The 18,467-nt window shown below is 41.4% G+C and overlaps 1 protein-coding gene across 2 annotated transcripts in view; it reads left to right on the plus strand.

The window, feature by feature from the left end:
• The first annotated feature begins 15,646 nt into the window (after positions 1-15,646).
• Positions 15,647-18,467, plus strand: part of ANAPC5 (anaphase promoting complex subunit 5) — a 43,823-nt gene continuing 41,002 nt past the window's right edge. Inside the window, exon 1 of one of the 2 annotated variants that reach the window (XM_078435832.2) lies at positions 15,647-15,963. In XM_078435832.2, coding sequence (XP_078291958.1) covers positions 15,757-15,963 — 207 coding nt within the window. In that variant the 5' untranslated portion in view covers positions 15,647-15,756. The remainder of the gene's footprint in view (positions 15,964-18,467) is intronic. The other variant, XM_078435831.2, reaches the window with a different exon arrangement.

Below are 18,467 nucleotides of genomic sequence, written 5' to 3' on the forward strand. Positions count from 1 at the left end.
TTGGAATGAATGAATGAATGAATGAATGAGTGAATGTAGATGTGCCAAATGAGTGTTGAAGACTGTTGCTTCATCAATTCTGGGGAGGAAGAAATCATTCCAGCTGGGGAGGTCAGGCAAAGCTTCAACTCCAGTATGTCTAGGCTTTGGACCTTGATTTAACCTGACCCATGTGCCTGTCATTTTAGTTGTCCTCGTGGCTTCTCCTGCAACACTGAGACAAAGTCACACTTCAGGTAAAACCAGAGAAACTAACTGCCTTCCAAACTAATATCAGACCCTAGGCTTAAGTATGGGAGTTATTTAACATTCTTCTTGATCAACACTAACTCTTTTGTAATATCTTCCTTCAAAATATCTTCAGGAGATCCCTCTTTCTTTCCACTTCTGTCTTTTAAAGATGATTGATATAAATACTGACTGCCATTTGTACAAATTTGGAAAACACACACAAATATATATATATATGTGCTATAGACTGAATGTGCCCCCCCCCCCCTTCATATATTGAAGTCCTAAAGCCTCAATGTGACTGTATTTGGGATAGGGCTTTTAGGGAGTAATTAAGGTTAAACGAAGTCATAAGGGTGAGGCCCTAATCTGATATGAATGATGGCTGAAGAAGAAGAAGAAGAAGAAGAAGAAGAAGAAGAAGAAGAAGAAGAAGAAGAAAGAGGAGGAGGAGGAAGAGGAGAGATACCCCCATCCCCATCCCGGGCCATGTGAGGAAAGCAAGAAGGCAGCTAGTTGCAAAGCAGGAAGAGTGCTTTCACCAGAGACTCAGTCAGCTGGCACCTTGATCTTGGACTTGCCAGTGTCCAGAACTGTGAGAAAATAAATTCCTATTGTTTAAGCCACTGAGTTTATGGTATTTTGTTATGGCAGCCAGAGCTAATACAACATGTAAGAAGATCTGTATTATTCCAGAATCTTCTTTTTTAAATATTTGTTTATTTGAGAGAGAGAGAGAGAGAGAGAGAGAGAATGCGTGGGGGAGGAGCACAGAGAGAGGGGGACACAGAATCCAAAGAAGGCTCCAAGCTCTGCACTGACAGCAATGAGCCTGATGCAGGGCTCGAACTCATGAGCTCTGAGATCATGACCTGAGTCAAAGTCAGACCCTTAACCAACTGAGCCACCCAGGAGCCCCTTATTCCAGAATCTTTTAACCCAAAGGATAACTGGTAACACCATTTCTTTCCAGCTTTTCTTTTCCTTTCTCACCCAACGGCTACCTTTGTAGTCTTGTATATTTGCCGGCTCATGCTCTCCCTTTCTTCCCAAATTACAGTTCTTTTATTGGACTTAAAATGTTTTCATTGATCAAATTCACCCAACTCTGCCTATACTCAAGGTCTTTCTCATCTGGATTCCTTTAGCACGAGGTCAGAAATCTTGTTCAAATCCCTGCAAGAGCATAAATCCACACTAGTAAATTTCGATATAAAATAAAGTTGTAACAATTTGTGTTGATTAGGAAAATGCCTAAATTAGTGAAAAGTCTGAATTATGATAATTTGAAAGAGTGTGATTTCAGCACATTCGAGTTTGTGCAATCATTCTGAATAAGTCAAACAAAATTCAGGAAAATGGGAAATTTGTGGAAATTTGCTTTTATGAGTAGGTAAATATGATTTCCCTTGGATTCAATAAAAAGTTTATGTTTGGACAGTGCTTTAGTGTTTCAAAAATGCTTTGCCTTTATTATTTATTTTGATACTCAGTCTCAGAAGTAGGGGAGGCATGTATTATATTTTCCATTGTAGATAATAAGAAAGCTAGTGACTGACTTGGAAAGTGTCAAAAGTCACCCAGCTTATCAGTTTTTTTTTTAATTTTTATTGTATTTTAATTTTTTAACTTTAATTTTTTAAGTTTATTTATTTATTGAGAGAGAGAGAGAGAGAGCGAGAGAGCATGCATACTCATGTAGGGGAGAGGCAAAGAATCCTAATACAGAGCCAGACGTGCGGCTCGAACTCACAAACCACGAGACCATAACCGGAGCTGAAATCAAGAATCAGACACTTAACCAACTGAGCCACCCAGGCACCCTATTAAATGCAATAATAATTACAGCTAATATTTATTATGGTTTACTAAGTCCTAGGCACTATTCTAGGCACTGTATATGTGTCTTATAATAACCCCTGAGGTTTGTACTGTTTTTATTCCCATTTTATGGACAAGAAAATGGAGGCACAGAGGATTAAGTGACTCACCCAAAGCCCCATGATATTAAGTAGTGGGGCCGGCTTCCAACCTGGGCCATCTGAGTACAGAGCCCACATTTCTAACCAGTTCTGAAATGTGGTAGGCTCACCACAGATATTTCAGAAGGGCAGAGATGTTTGCTATATTTCACATAGATTAGGAGGAACCTATTATGGCCTGGTTTGCATGGTTCATTTACCTAGAATTGCATCCCATGCAGGAAGAGAAGAATCCTCAGAACTGATTGTCCAAATAAATGCAGGATCTACGTATTCTTTGTTACTGATGTTTGGCTGTACTCCATTCGTACTTACTCTGCATTTCTGATAGCCCACTTGCACTCATGTGACAATTTTGTTTTCCCAGTTAGATTGCAAGCATCGAGGTGCAGATCTTTTTTTTTTAATTTTTAAACGTTTATTCATTTTTGAGAGACAGCATGTGAGTGGGGGAGGGGTAGAGAGAGAGAGGGAGACCCAGAATCTGAAGCAGGCTCCAGGCTTTGAGCTGTCAGCACAGAGCGCAATGCAGGGCTCCAACTGTGAGATCATGACCTGAGCCAAAGTCGGACGCTTAACCAACTGAGTCACCTGGGCACCCTGAGGTGCAGATCTTAATGTCTGGTTTCTTGCCATGCAATATATCGCTGTGTTTAAAATTGTTTTTTTACCCTATTGGTTGAGAGCAAACAAGGTAGGAATTAGGAAATCAAGAATCTGAGCTGTATTCTGCCACCAAATAGCTGAGTGACCTCCAGGCCTTGGTTTCAGCATCCTCTAGGTCTCAAGTTAATTTTGAGAAGATCACCAGCAAGTAGCTTTTGTTAGAAAATGCAGAGCCCATACACTTTTTTTGTTGTGGTAAAATTCACATAAGATTCACTTTTTTTTAAAGCCATTTTAAAATGCACAATTCAGTGACATTTAGTATATTCACAGTATTGGGAAGTCATCACCACTGTCTAGGTCCAGAACATTTTCTTTTCTTTTGTTTTTTTTTTTTTAGGTTTATTTAAGTAATCTCTATGCCCAACGTGGGGCTCTAACTCACAACTCTGAGATCAAGAGTCACATGCTTTTTCTTTAAAAAAAAAAAAAGTTTGGCTGTTGTTTTTTTTTTAAGTTTCTTTACTTTGAGAGAGAGAGAGAGAGAGAGAGAGAGAGAGAGAGAGAGAGAGAGCCCAATCAGGGGAGGGACAGAGAGAGAGAGAGAATGCCAAGTAGGTGCAATGCTGTCAGCACAGAGCCCACCTCAGGGCTCTCTCCATCCCACAAACCGTGAGATCATGACGTGAGCTGAAATCAAGAGTTGGACACTTAACCTACTGAGCCACCCAGGTGCCCCTGGAGTCACATGCTTTTCTGACTGAGCCAGGCAGGCACCCTTGTCCAGAACATTTTCACCTGGATATGGAACATCCAGAAAGTAGATTCGTGGTTGGCAGGGATGTGCGAGAGGGGGGAATGAGGAGTGACTAATTAATGAGCATAAGATTTCCTTTTGGGGTGATGAAAATTACATTGAACTACACACTTAAAATGGTTAATTCCAGGGGTGTCTGGGTGGCTCAATCTGTTGAGTGTCTGACTCTTGATTTCAGCTCAAGTCATGATCCCAGAATCATGGGATTGAGCCCCCGTGTTGGGGTCTGCACTGAACATGGAGCCTGCTTAAGATTCTCTCTCTCTCTCTCTCTCTCTCTCTCTCTCTCTCTCTCCCTCTGCCCCTCTCCCCCACTCACATGCACTCTGTCTTTCAAATAAAAAGAAGTGGTTAATTTCATGTGATACGAATCTCACCTCAATTTTTTTAAAGGAGAGAAATTAAATGTAGCCTTATCCGATCAGTGGCAAAGCACTTCAAATGTAGACAGCGATGATTTAGATCAGTTAATGGGACAGACTCTCTATGAGACACAGCCTGATGCCCCTGTTATATTTACCACACTGTACCCTGAGTTTTTAATAGCGGAGACCAGTCAGGCCATTCATCAGCTTTGTGTGATGGGACCTTGCTTCTCAAAGTGTGGTCAGAGGACCACCAGTCTTAGCATCACGTGGGAGTTTGTGTGTCTTTCAGAATCCTGGATTGCTTCCAACCACCTGAATCAGAATCTGTTTTTTACTGAGATTTTCAGGTCATTTGGATGCACCTTAACGTTTCAGAAGCACTGCTATTGGAACACTGGGGTGGTTCAAACTATCCTACTTTTGGCAACTCAATAGATATAATTTGACTTTTCTTCTGAAGATGCATTGAGGCATGATTATTTGCTGAACTAGTTCTCAGCAGTCTTTCATTACCGTTCTCCCCTTAAGGCATTGGAAAATTTATTCGCCATCAAAAGACTTACCCATTACTTTTGATGAACTTAGCTTTGGGAAAGAATAAGTCTTGACATTCCAAATCACCTACCAGGGGCTAGAAAAAGTTAGTGTAGCTTCCAAATCAGCAAAGGAGATTGCCTTTCTATGTGAGATGTGGCTGAGTATATTCAAGGAGTGACATGTTTTGGAGTCCCACTTCTTTTTTATTATTATTACATTTATTTATTTTTGAGAGACAGAGAGAGACAGAGTACAAGTTGGGGAGGAGCAGAGAGAGAAGGAGACACAGAATCCGAAGCAGGCTCCAGGCTCTGAGCTGTCAGCACAGGGCCTGACTCGGGGCTCAAACCCACAAACCGCGAGATCATGACCTGAGCTGAAGTTGGACGCTCAGCCAACTGAGCCATCTAGGTGCCCCTAGAGTCCCACTCCTGGAGTGGATTCTAATTGGGTTGTTTTAAAGGTGCTGTTCCTTGGCCTGACGTACCCTGCCTCTCCTCTGTGATTTGGATCTGTCTGTAGCATTTGCTCAGTATTCTACACTTGAAAATCAAAAGATACAAAGTCAACACAATGACAACCATATTCTTCTCCTTTTTTAATGTTTATTTATTTTTGAGAGACAGAGAGAGAGAGAGAGAAAGAGACAGAGTGTGAGCAGGGGAGGGGCAGAGAGAGAGAGGGAGACCCAGAATCCAAAGCAGGCTCCAGGCTCTGAGCTATCAGCACAGAGCCCGATGCGGGGCTCGAACTCACGAACCATGAGGTCATGACCTGAGCCGAAGTCCGATGCTCAACCAACTGAGCCACCCAGGCACCTCACAACCATATTCTTCTGACTAATTTTATGGAAAAATTTGCTTGATTTAACTTTCTGTCAACAAAGACCCAATCATTAACATATTTGACAAATATTTATTATATGCCAATTACATATATATATGCATATAATTCTGTATATGTATAAATTGTGTGTGTGTGTGTGTGTGTATATATATATATATATATATATATATATATATATATATATATATCTCAGATGCTGCTATGCAGCCATGACCAAAATAAGGGAAATATGCCCAAGTGACATAGAAGTTATCACTGGGTTGTGAAATGATAGCCAATTTTATTTCTTCTGTTTTGTCCTTCTTATGTTTTTCAAGTTTTCTACAATCATGTATTATTTTTATAATCTGAAAAAAATATATAGTTATGTAAACTTAAAAAAAATAAATCCAGGGTCATGCCAATTCAATATCAGTTCAATTTGAAGGTGGGATAGTGATGTTTAAAGCTGTCAAACTATTATGCTTTTGTTAAAGTTTTTTTATTGCAAAAACTACTTCAGTACTATATATCCTGATCGGGCTAACAAGGTGAGGTATTAATACGTACCTGACAAGACAATTAAAAGTGGAGATTGACCCAGGGTGCCTGGGTGGCTTAGTTGGTTAAGCGTCTGACTCTTGGTTTCAGCTCAGGTCATGATCTCATGTTCGTGGGCTGGAGCCCCACGTGGGATTGAACTCTGTGCTGACAGCTGGTAGCCTCCTAGGGATTCTCTCTCCCTCTTCCTCGGCCTCTCCCCTGTTCAGGGGTGCTCTCTAAATAAATAAATAAATAAATAAACATGTTTAAAAAATTGGAAATTGATCTTATGACTCTTCCCTGTGTGTGCAACAAGGAACTAGGGACAGATTTTTCATGTGTGCCTTATGGAACCCAGCCCACTTAATTTGCAATAACAATACACCTGTATAAATACACAGATATGCAGTCAAAATGATTGCAAAATTAAATAAGATACACTTCTGAAAAATTAAACGCGAATGATTTTAAAAATCTTTTAGGGACGCCTGGGTGGCTCAATTGGTTGAGTATGTGACTTCGGCTCAGGTCATGATCCTACAGTTTGTGAGTTCAAGCCCCACCTTGGGCTCTGTGCTGGTAGCTCGGATCCTGGAGCTTGCTTTGGATTCTGTGTCTCCCTCTCTCTCTCTGCCCCTCCCCTGCTCATGCTCTGTCTCTCTCTCCAAAATAAGTAAACATTAAAAATTTTTTTGATTAAAAAAAAAAAAGAATAGATAGCCACTGTTCTTTATTTCTAGTCCTCCTAGACATCTCCTTTGGTATCTATCAGTTTTTGCCAGGACTGGTCAGAAGCATCAGTAAACATAATGCGCCTGATAAAAAGGATGATGTTAAAAGTGTTAAAATTCCCAAATCCAGTTTTCATTTCCTTATACTAATGTGAATACCAGTTTAGGGAGAATTCTAAATTTTCTTCTGCTGATTGAAGACTTATCAATAATGCTGTTGTCTATGAGATATTGATTGGGTTGAACAACAGCTTTCCTGAATGCCTGTCCCAAGGGCCATACCTTTCTAGAGGCTGATAGTGGATAGCCAGTCTATAAACACGTCCCATAGATCAGTCTACTTTTCATATACTCTCTGAACAGATGAATCTCATCATTTCTCTAGGATATTGGCTTTCTTCTCTGAAACCTTTCTCTCTCCTTAAAGATGTTCATTCTTTAATTCATTAATTGACAAAATGAAAATACTGAAGAAGTGTTTCCTTCCTGTCTCTCCTTACACATGCAGTGAATAAAATACCTGTTCAAAGAACTTCAGATGAACAGGATATTAGAAACTTTCTCTGGCAACTTAATTGCTTTTGTGGTTCAAGGCCATTAAGAGCCTGAAAATAAAGATTGAAAGAGTCATGCAGGTTTTCAGATTGAATGAGTAATGCTCAGAAGTTCCAGAAGCTTATGGGAAAGATGACCTCCAGTGCTTTGGCTGGGAAGCATGAAACCACTTTGAATTTTCCAACAAACCTGGCTTGACAAAGACTAGCTAATCATTCCTTCAAACTTTAGATCAAGTACACACTATATCCTGAACTCTAGTCGAAATCAGTGTCTTCTATGCTATGGCTATGTTTCCAATTTGTTTTGATCAATCTCTGAGACTCCAAAATTAAGTTCTACTTTGATTTCTAATATTAGAACTTTAAAATTTTTTTAATGTTTATTTATATTTGAGAGAGAGAGAGAGAGAGAGAAAGAGAGAGACAAAATACAAGTGGGGTGGGGCAGAGAGAGAGGGAGACACAGAATCCCAAGCAGGCTCCAGGCTCTGAGCTGTCACCACAGAGCCCGAGGCTGAGCTCAAACTCATGAACTGTGAGATCATTACCTAAACTCAAGTCCGACGCTTAACAGACTGAGCCACCCAGGCACCCTCTAACGTTAGGACTTTTTTTTTTTTTTTTTAAGTTTATTTATTTATTTTTGAGAGAGAAAAATAGCGAGCAGGGGAGGCGCAGATACAGAGGGAGATAGAATCCCAGGCAGACTTGGGCTGTCAGCACAGAGCCCGACACAGGGCTTGAACTCACAAACTGTCAGATCATGACCCCAGCCGAAAGCAAGAGTCGGACTCTTAACTGACTGAGACATCCAGGCAACCCTAAGATTAGGACGTTTTATTCACAGCTGGTCACAATGTGAAGTGAGATGTATTTGGAGGAAAGGATTAAAAAGGAATGAAGATACTAAGATTACTAAACTTAGGTCATGCTATGGACTAAATTGTGTGCCCCCCAAATTTACATGTTGATGCTTTAACACCCAATGGGAAAGTATTTGGAAGTAATCCAGATTAGATGAGGTCATGAGGGTGGAGCCTCACGAAAGGATAAGATCCTTATAAGAGGAGACACCAGAGAGCTCGAGAGCTCTCCCTAGTTCTGCCGTATGGAGGACATACTGAGAAGGTGGCCATCCGCAAGCCACGAAGAGAGCTCTCACCAGACACTGAATCAGCTGGCACTTTGGTCTTGGGCTTCCCGACCTCTAGAACTCTGAGAAAAAAAATCTTGTTTAAGCCACCTGTCTATGGCATTTTGTTATGGCAGCCTGAGCAAACTAAGCTCGTACATCTTTTTATACAATTGGTTGGTAAGATTAAAAACATAAAAATCAGATCCATTCTTCTTGGACCCAATTTTCCCTTTTGCCTAAATAAACTGAGGTCCAAGGATGGACTCCAAGGGGATGAGAAGGGACTGTTTCTAGTTGATAGCACTTTGGCCCCAATTCTTTAATGCCCCCTGTACCCACACTTGTCACCATGTGAGCTGAGGACTCTAGGAGGGACTTGTCTCTACTTTCTTACACACAGGAGAACATTCTCTGGCGTAGCCTGCCAGAAGAGGAGAGACACATAGAGCCACACTCCAGGGGTCCCAGTCACGGCCATTCCAGGTACCCAGTCAGCCAGCCCCCAGATCTATGATGGAGCTCCACCAGGATTAGCAGAGCTCAGCATTATTGCTGCAGTAGGGAACTACCTTGCCGCTGTTTGGCACTAGATGTTCATTAAATGTCAGAGATCCAGAAACCCCTGCAAACTAAAATGTATGCAATTTTTACAGACCAAGGCATTAACATCCTGCAAAGAAGGAAAAGCAATGAACAAATATAGTTTCTGTTTCTGTTACTGAAAGCAGCCGTTTCTGGAAACTGCCATCTAGTCAAGTATTGAGAGAGAGTCAGGGTATCCTCAGAGAAATGAAAATGATGTGCAAAATGTACTCATATGCTTGTGAAAATTATGTAATGCATATTATCTCCCGCTTATTAGCACTAAGAGATACGCGAAGTGGTTCAAGCACACAAATGATGAGAGTTGACAGAAGTGTAAACTCCAACCCCAGTTAATTCATTTGTTCATTGATCCTTCCAGTTGTGGATGGTGAGGTTTCCTTTAGATGAAATAAGAGGTCCAGAGACAACAAGGAGAGTTTCTTTCCCCAGGGAGCGAAGTCAATTCAGGTCATGAGCTTTGAGAAGCTGGAATGTTACCTTGGTCTGGAAATACTTAGTGATGCTTGTCAGGCTAGAGATCAAGTTTCCCCAGCAGCTCAGTTAATTACCCAGAACTTTCTGTATTAATTGAGCTCTGAGACTCTACGTGACTCTCTCAAAGTCGGGGCTCATTTTATTTAATAGGAGTTATTTTCTTTTCTCTCAGCTGGATTTTCCTGGATTATCAAAAGAGATTGTTTATGCATGTATGAAGGAGACCTGGTTCACACATTACATTTTCCTTGCTCAGGGCAATCCGAGCAATTATATGTGTCCTCTAACAAGATGCTTAGAATTGCACAAAAACCACGGTTAGGGGTTGTCATTTTCAGAAGTTTTGGAACCCATCAGCAGGTAAAGCATGTGCTCGGTGACACCACTGGCTTTCCCATCTGTTCTGGGACGTGCAGATGATGTGCCAGCACTTAGCTGCTGGAAAGCTACTGTCTAATGAGCAATGGGGAAAACTGGTTCTATTTGGCGTACTTCTACTTGCGAGAGTATGGTGTGCAGAGATACAGAAAATCATGAGTACAGTCATCCATTACTCAGAAAAACTTAAAACACCTCGATAATTACTCAGTTCTTTCATAATCATGACATTGCTAATTATGACTCCTGATTAAATAGCAGGCTGGGTTCCTGATGTTCTTTAAAATGTAGAGGCCACCCTCGTTCATTGCTGCTGGGAATGTGAAATGGTGCACCTACAGAAAAGAGTCTGGCAGTTCCTAAAAAAGTTAAACATGGAGTTACTGTATGACCCAGAAATTCCGCTCATAGGAATATACCCAAAAGAGTGGAAGATATATGTTCCCACAAAAATGTGTGCATGAATGTGTGCATGGCTTCACAAGAGCCAAATGATAGTGTAGTCTATCCTTACAGTGGAATATTATTCAGCCTCGAAAAGGAATGAAGTTCTGACATAAGCTACATGGATGAACCTCAGAAATATTAGGCTACATGAAAGAAGCCAACACAGGGGCACCTGGGTGGCTCAGTCCGTTAAGTGCCCGACTCTGGGTTTCAGCTCAGGTCATGACCTCATGGTTTTGCGAGTTTGAGCCTCGAAATGGGCTCTGTGCTGACAGCGCAGAGCCTGCTTAGGATTCTCTGTCTGCCTCTCCCCAACTTGGGCTCTTTCTGTCTCTCTCAAAATAAATACACTTTAAAAAAAAAAAGGAAGTCAACACAAAAGGCCACCGATTGTATGGTTCCATTTATAAGAAGTGTCCAGAATACACAAATCTATAGAGACAGAAAGTAGGTTAGTGGCTTCCAGGACTTGAGGAGAAGGGGAACAAGGAGTGACTGCTAATGGGTCTGGGGTTTCATTTTGGGTCATTGAAATGTTCTGGAATTAGAGGGGCACCTGGGTGGCTCAGTTGGTTAAGCCTCTGACTCTTGGTTTTGGCTCAGGTCATAGTCTCACTGTTTGTGTGTTTGAGTCCCGAATTGGGCTCTGCACTGACAATGTGGAGTCTGCTTGGGATTCTCTCTCTTCCCATCCTTCTGCCCTTCCCCAACGTGTGCTCTCTCTCTTTGTCTCTCTAAATAAACAAATAAACTTTTAGAAATATTCTGGAATTAGATAGTGGTGATGCTTGCAGGTTCCTTTCCCATCCAAACTTTTCATTGCTTTTATTTTTAAATGTTTACTTATTTATTGTTGAGAGGTGGGTAGGGGGGCTCGATGTGGGGCTCGGACTCACGAACCATGAGATCATGACCTGAGCTGAAATCAATAATTGGACGCTTAACTGCTGGAGCCACCCAGGCGCCCTGCAAACCTTTCCTTGTTAATGTGATTGGCTCAAGTTCCAGGTGGCTGCTTGAATCACAGAGCTAGTTGGTTTTAAGGCCAAGACTGGATCCTGGGGAGTCTGATTCCCAGGCCAACTCTCTTTTTGTTTCATCAGTCATGCCAGATTTGCATCACGTTTTCTCTGACTGGCAGGAGAGTATTTGGTGACTGGGGAAGTAAAGGGGACAGTAACTGAATAGCACATAAGATGAGATGAAGGCTCATATAGGAACAAATCAAGGACCCTGAAGGTTTTTCTGGGAACTAAACAGGTCTGACAGGATAAATTGCTTTGCTTTTAGTATTTTCAAATATATATTAATAAAGATGATTTTGGTTGCAAGAGCCAGAAACCTTCCTCAATCGAACTAAAGTGAAAAGCAAACAAAACAAAAGCCCCAAAACAAACTAACAAACATTTGCTAAGTTTTGTGGCTGCTAGCAAAGCCGATGCAGTTCAAGAATGAGTTGCAAGAACTATGGTCTCTTGGGGCGCCTGGGTGGCTCAGTCGGTTAAGCGTCCAACTTCAGCTCAGGTCACGATCTCACGGTCCGTGAGTTCGAGCCCCGCGTCAGGCTCTGGGCTGATGCCTCGGAGCCTGGAGCCTGCTTCCGATTCTGTGTCTCCCTCTCTCTGCCCCTCCCCAGTTCATGCTCTGTCTCTCTCTGTCCCAAAAATAAATAAACGTTAAAAAAAAAATTTAAAAAAAAGAACTATGGTCTCAAGGTAGAAACAGAAGTCAGTGTACCACAGCTGTCTATTTCTTTCTCCCCTCCCTCCACCTCAACTCTGCTTGATTCTGTTTCTCTGTGCAAATTGGCCTTGTTCTCTCTTCCTACAGGTTACCTTTATTCTGGCAGCAGAGAATGTGGCATCAACAGCCCCACTTAGCATCCCCAGGAGAAAAAGGGATTCTTCTTTTTCCATGGTCCATATAGCAATCCTGGAGAAGGATCTGATGGGCTCTACTAGGGCCATATGCTCATCCCTATATTCAGACGGGCATGTTCAGTAACTTTGTTCAAATCAAAGACAACACATTTTGGGGATGATAGTAGAGAATGCTCAACACACACACAAAAATAAGCCAAAGTCCACTACAAGTTATAAATCCTTGATTCTTTTGTTGACTTGGAGGGCTGCTTTGAAATGTGAAAGGTGTAGGAGGTCAGCACTCAATTTTCATTTTTCATATTTTTAAACTCTTTTTCAAAAAAAAATTTTTTTTTGAGAGACAGAGAGAAAGAGAGTATGGGCACAGCAGAGAAAGAAGGAGGCAGATGAACCAAAGCAGGCTCCGTGCTGTCAGCCCAAAGCCCAACATGGGGCTCAAAATCTTAAGCCATGATATCATGACCTGAGCTAAAGTCAGATGCTCAAAGAACTGAGCCCCCCAGGTGCTCCCAGCATTCAGTTTTCATAGTTAAAAGTAAGGGAGGCCAGGGGCACCTGGTGGCTCAGTTGGCTAGGTTTCTGACTCTTGATTTCTGCTCAGGTTATGATCTCACGGTTCGTGAGTTAGAGCCCTGCGTAGGGCTCTGCGCAGATAGCTTGGGATTCTCTCTCTCCCTCTATCTCTCTCTCTCTCTCTCTGCCCCTCCCCCACTCATGCATGTGTGCCCACCCTCTCGCTCTCAAAATAAACAAACTTAAAAAAAAAAAGTAAGGGAGGCCAACCACACATCTCTAACAGGATGTCCTTCTTAGTCTCCCAGAGACAGGGTGATTCGTCAGGGATTTTTGACTTGTGACCTATGCCACTTTTTTTTTTCTATGAGGTCAAATAACTAGTTTCTATATTCGCTGCTGTATCCCTAGGCCTTACCACAATGTCTGGCACAGAATAGGTACTCAGAAATATTTTTAGAGTGAATTTTAAGGATTTGAAGCACAGCTGACTCAAAGGAATCTTGCCAATAATGAGCACATACCAGATGTCAGGTGCCTATGTCACTGCAAGGACTGAAAAAACAAAACCGGGTGCCGGCCCTTGAGGCACTCACACAGTCCATCAGAGGTAGTTACTTATGCAAATCATTGGTAAAAAGAAAAAAAAAAACCCAATGTGTAATAAGGCTTGAACAAATTGCTATGAAAATGGGTACATAGGGTGCAGTACATCCCTAACAGTTAAAATGGTTTCAGAATTTTGGTAACATTTAACCATGTTCTTAAAATCAAATATATACAGATGGAAACAGGAATTTCCAACCCAAATGTCCAGGTGAAGCTGCATCAATGGGTAAAGTAGGGTAAATGGGTGACTCGAGCTGCCTTTTAAGAGGCAATAATGAATGGCCAGGACTATTGTGATCTGGGGACAGCATTCCCTGAATAAAGGTGGCTCTTGCTTCTTATATCCAGTTAATTATTACCCCACAGGAATAAACCATGTTGCCAAATATTCTAATTTTTCAAGTAAAGCTGGAAATAGACTTTTTCAGAGGTATCAAATTTCTTAAAATTTTTTTAATGTTTACTGTTTATTTAGTTTTGAGAGAGAGAGAGAGAGAGAGAGAGAGAGAGAGCAGGGGAGTGGCAAAGAGAGGGAGACAGAGGATTTGAAGTGGGCTCCAAGCTGACAGCAGAGAGCCTGATGTGGGGCTTGAACTCACAAAGTGGGAGATTATGACCTTGGCCAAAGTCAGATGCTTAACCAACTGAGCCACCCAGGCCCCCTGAAATTTCTTAATTTTTAAGTGTTGGCAAACATTATGCAAGACAAAACACGTCTGATGGGCCACATTTGGTTCAGAGGCCACCAGTTTGCAACTTTTAGTCTAGAAGTTCACCACTTTTATGTCCAGCATCTAGAACAGCCTTGAATATAGTAGGAGCTCAGCATATATTTATTGAATAAATAAATGAATGACTCAAAAGTCTTATCAATTTAGAGTAAAATTGTTACTTAGGATTTTTAAACACTTACTTTCCTCTTTACATTCAGTAATGTGTTTCTATTTAGGATTTTAAGGTTGAATAAAAGTTCCACAAATGTCCTTCACCAACTTTTATTCTATGCTATACCCACCATGCAAAAAGATTCTGAGGGAGCTGTGAAATGTTAAGTATGCTTTTTCATTAAAAAAAAAAAAAAAAAGGGAAGGGGGATGGTTTTACAAAAATAAACAGAGGCAAGGAAAGAAGTTATTTACGAATTAAATTTCCTGCAAAAAGTCAGTTTCCCCCTTTATAAATAAGACACGGTTACATAGGTATTGTATGTGGTGAAATGCACAGTCATATGTTCAAAATATACGTAATTGTATGTGTAACATGTGAAGAGTTCTCAAGATATGGCATCAAGGTCTTGTATTCCAAGCTATCAATAACTTCTTTTCTGGCACAGTTATATAGTCTGTATATAACCTGCCTCCTTTTCTGTTTTTGTGAACTAAAACCACATATTCATTCATTACTTATCCAACAAAATAGTGATTGAGACAACAAAAACAAGGCCCTAGGGGATGCTTGGTGGCTCAGTGAGTTAAGTACTGCGACTTTTGATTTTGGCTCAGGTCATGATCTCACGGTTCTGAGATCAAGCCCTGAATCCAGCTCCACCCTGAGCATCTCTCTCTCTCTCTCGAAATAAATGAATAAACCTTAAAAAAACAAAAAACAAAAAACAAAACACCCACAACTCTCCAAAAACAAACACAAGGCACTACTAGGCACAGTGCATGTGTACAGCCAAAGTTGAATAGACATGGTTTTTCTTTCAAGGGTCATAGACACTACTACACAGGCAAATCATTATTAATAATAAGTCAGGCTATAGAGAAGTGTCTTGGGAGAGATATCGATGAATGGAAGGGGAATTGTAATAAATCAGATTTAAAATATTGTCTAGGAATTGATTTTGGAGGGATACAAATGCCAGACTATGGATCTTGTAGTTTATTAGGTAGGAAACAGAGGCTCACTAAATGAAAGTGATGTTACCTTCCATTTCATGTAAGGATGCAAGGTCACTTGCAACCTGACTTGGCTGTCTCCAAATGGCATTTGTGAAGTACTGAGAAAAAAATGCTTCATCATGTCTTAAAAGAGTTTAATGAAACTCTCAAATTTTGAATTTAGAAATTAACATAATGGATCAAATACAAATTTTAGAGGTACAAATTCAATTTTGTTGCTTCGTTTCAAAATTCAATTTTAACTGTTTTCTAATTAAACAAAAGGGCAGTCGCCGCACCACAACCTGTTCAGCTCCGGTTCTCAAGCGTCAGCTCCCTTCCACGGTTCCATTCCAAGTCACCCCGGAACCTGCTCCTTTCATTCGAGTTTCTGTAGGGACTCAGTCTTTAAGTACACCGCCTTTGCCCCACCGTGCGCAGCACCCCTGGACATTCTGATTGGCTGTAGCCCTTCCATGTGCTTTGGTCTGGCTTCTCTGATTGGCCAACGGCGAAGATGCCCGTATCCTGGGCTACAGCGCGGGCGAACTGAGGCCTAGGGCTGGCTGTGGTGTGTTTCAAGCGGGAACCCGGCGGTCGGCCCGGCTCCTGGGCTTAGTCCCGGGGCGCCATGGCCAGCGTCCACGAGAGCCTGTACTTCAACCCCATGATGACCAATGGGGTAGTGCACGCCAACGTGTTCGGCATCAAGGACTGGGTGACTCCGTATAAGATCGCAGTGCTGGTGCTGCTGAACGAGATGGGCCGCACGGGCGAGGGCGCCGTCAGCCTCATGGAGCGGCGGAGGCTCAACCAGCTGCTCCTGCCGCTGTTGCAGGTGAGCGGCCCCCACCGACCGGCTCCCGCTCATTCAGCAAACCTTTTCTGAGCACCTGTTCTGTGCGGGACACCTCACTGGGCCTGGGGGCGCGAGTGTTCATCAGATACTCTTTCAGCCCTGGAGGACCGAAAAAATAAAAATAAATAAAGGAGTTAATACCACCTGCTAACTGAGTGCTTACCATGGGCTAGGCGCTGTTACATGCATTTTTTTCTTGCAGGTTCATATTTGGTTCCAGCATTTATTAGCTGAGTGACTGGGTAGGAGTTATTTTCTGACATCCTGCGTCTTCTATAGAAAGGGGTTACACGTAGTCCTGAGAGTTGGAGACAGATGAATCATACAGACACCTAGAGGACCGCAATAAGTAGTAATAATGACCTATAACTAACATCGAACACTTCCTGTTTGCTAAGCACCTCGCATGTTTTATTTCATTTCGCCGACTCAGGTTATAGTTTCACCACGTACTGGCTGTGTGACTGTGGCAAGTTCTATAATCTACCTGGGTCTTTGGATTCTCTGTAAAAGGAGGACAATGATAGAAACTGTTTGGGGATGGCTGAATTAAATTAGAAGATCCATGGAAAGCACATAGTTTGTGGCACATAGTAAATGCTCAATGTTAACTATTTTCATTTTCATGTATTCTCATAAAGCACGTACCTTCTTTTATATAGGTTGTGGGGTTTTTTGTTTTCATTTATGTGTGTGATTTTATGACTAATGTCTCTCCCTTAGTAGACTAACTTCAATGAGGGCAGTGTTTTATCCTACTTTTGTTCACTCTTAGATCCCCACAGCTGAGTAGAGCGCCTAAGTAAACGTGTGGAATAAGTGAAATGGAATAAACCCTGTTGTGGCAGATGTGTGAACTCAGGTGGAGTGGGAGGTCTTAGAAGAAGTGGTACTGAAGGATGAGCACTTGGCTATTGAGCAGTGGTGGCAGAAACAAAGATCTGGAGTCCTGGGCCCCCGCATTATCAATATACTTGACTTTTTACAGTCTATCACCCGTATATTGGGGGAGAGAAGGGGTACTGAGGACCCAGAGGTTAAGTGGCTTGCCCACCTGGTTGAATAAAAGGAATGGGGTCTCTATTACTTGTAGCTCCCAGTCCTAGCCTCATTACTATTATTACAAATACATTTTCCCCACTATTGAAATAAAAGTTATAATACAAAAAGATTTGGTAATAGAGAAAAGAAACAAAACAGTACTTGTGTTTTAACTCACACATCTTTCTGCCTTTGCTCATACCGTGTTTTTTGTCCTAGATTTTCCTTTGGGTTCTTTGTCTGGCTGAATACTATGTGGTGTAGTAACATTCCAACCAGACTCCCAATTCCTTTGCAAAATTTGGCTTTAAACAGTGAATTTTTAAAAATTCATTTTTTAAAGTTTACTTATTTATTTTGAGAGAGAGGGAGAGAGGGAGAGAGAGTGGGGAAGGGGCAGAAAGGGAGGGAGAGGGAGAATCCCAAGCACGCTCTGTGCATGGTCAGTGCAGAGCCCAGTGTGGGTCTCAAACTGAAGAAACTGTGAGATCATGACCTGAGCTGAGATCAAGAGTCTGTTGCTCAACGGACTGAGCCACCCAGGTACCCCCAAATTTGTTAATTTTTAACTACTTAACTAACACACAAAGATTCATTGTAAAAACTTCAGCTGATCCTAAAATTGATGGAGTGAAAGGTTATGGTTCTGCATGGCCTCCAATCCTTTTCCCTTTCAGAGATTATCACTGTTAATGTTTGTTCGACCACAGGCCGGAATGGATCTTTCTAGACCTTTTGCTAAATGCCTGTATATAGATAGATGGAGGCATATGGTTTTAAGTATATATATGTGTGTGCATCCTTTTAATTCTGCTTAAATTTAAAATTTATTTATTTATTTATTTATTTATTTATTTTTTTTTTACATAAATGTGACTTCTATTCTACAGCTTGCTCCTTTCACTTAACCAGTCTTGGAGACCTTCCCATATCAGCACATTTGAATAGAGCTACCTCATTCTTTTTTTTTTTTTTCTTCTTTTTTAAACAGCTGCAGTGTATTCCACAATAAGAAAAGAAACATAACTCCTAACTTTAATTAATATTTAAATACATTTATAATTTATTATAAATTATAGATTAACTCTTTATTAATGGACTTATAGGTGCTTTTCAGTTTTTCTTCATTTCAAACAATGCATGCCGAATGTACCTTCCCTACAAGTGGAATTGCTGGGTTAGCCACATCTGAAATTAGCATATATAGTGTCAACTTACTCTCCAAAAAAGATTCACTGTTTAGTGGTTTTTTGTTTTTTTTTTAGTTTATTTATTTATTTTGAGAGAGGGAGAGAGCAGGCAAGCAAGAGAGTGAGTGAGGGGGGAAGGGCAAAGAGAAAGAGAGAGAGAGAGAGAGAGAGAGAGAGAGAATTCCAGGCAGGCCCCAAGCCGTCAGCACAGAGTTCAGAGATGCAGGGCTTGATCTCACAACTGTGAGATCA

Source organism: Panthera onca, chromosome D3 (assembly GCF_046562875.1).
Source record: "Panthera onca isolate mPanOnc1 chromosome D3, mPanOnc1 haplotype 2, whole genome shotgun sequence".
In the NCBI taxonomy this organism is placed as follows: domain Eukaryota; kingdom Metazoa; phylum Chordata; class Mammalia; order Carnivora; family Felidae; genus Panthera; species Panthera onca.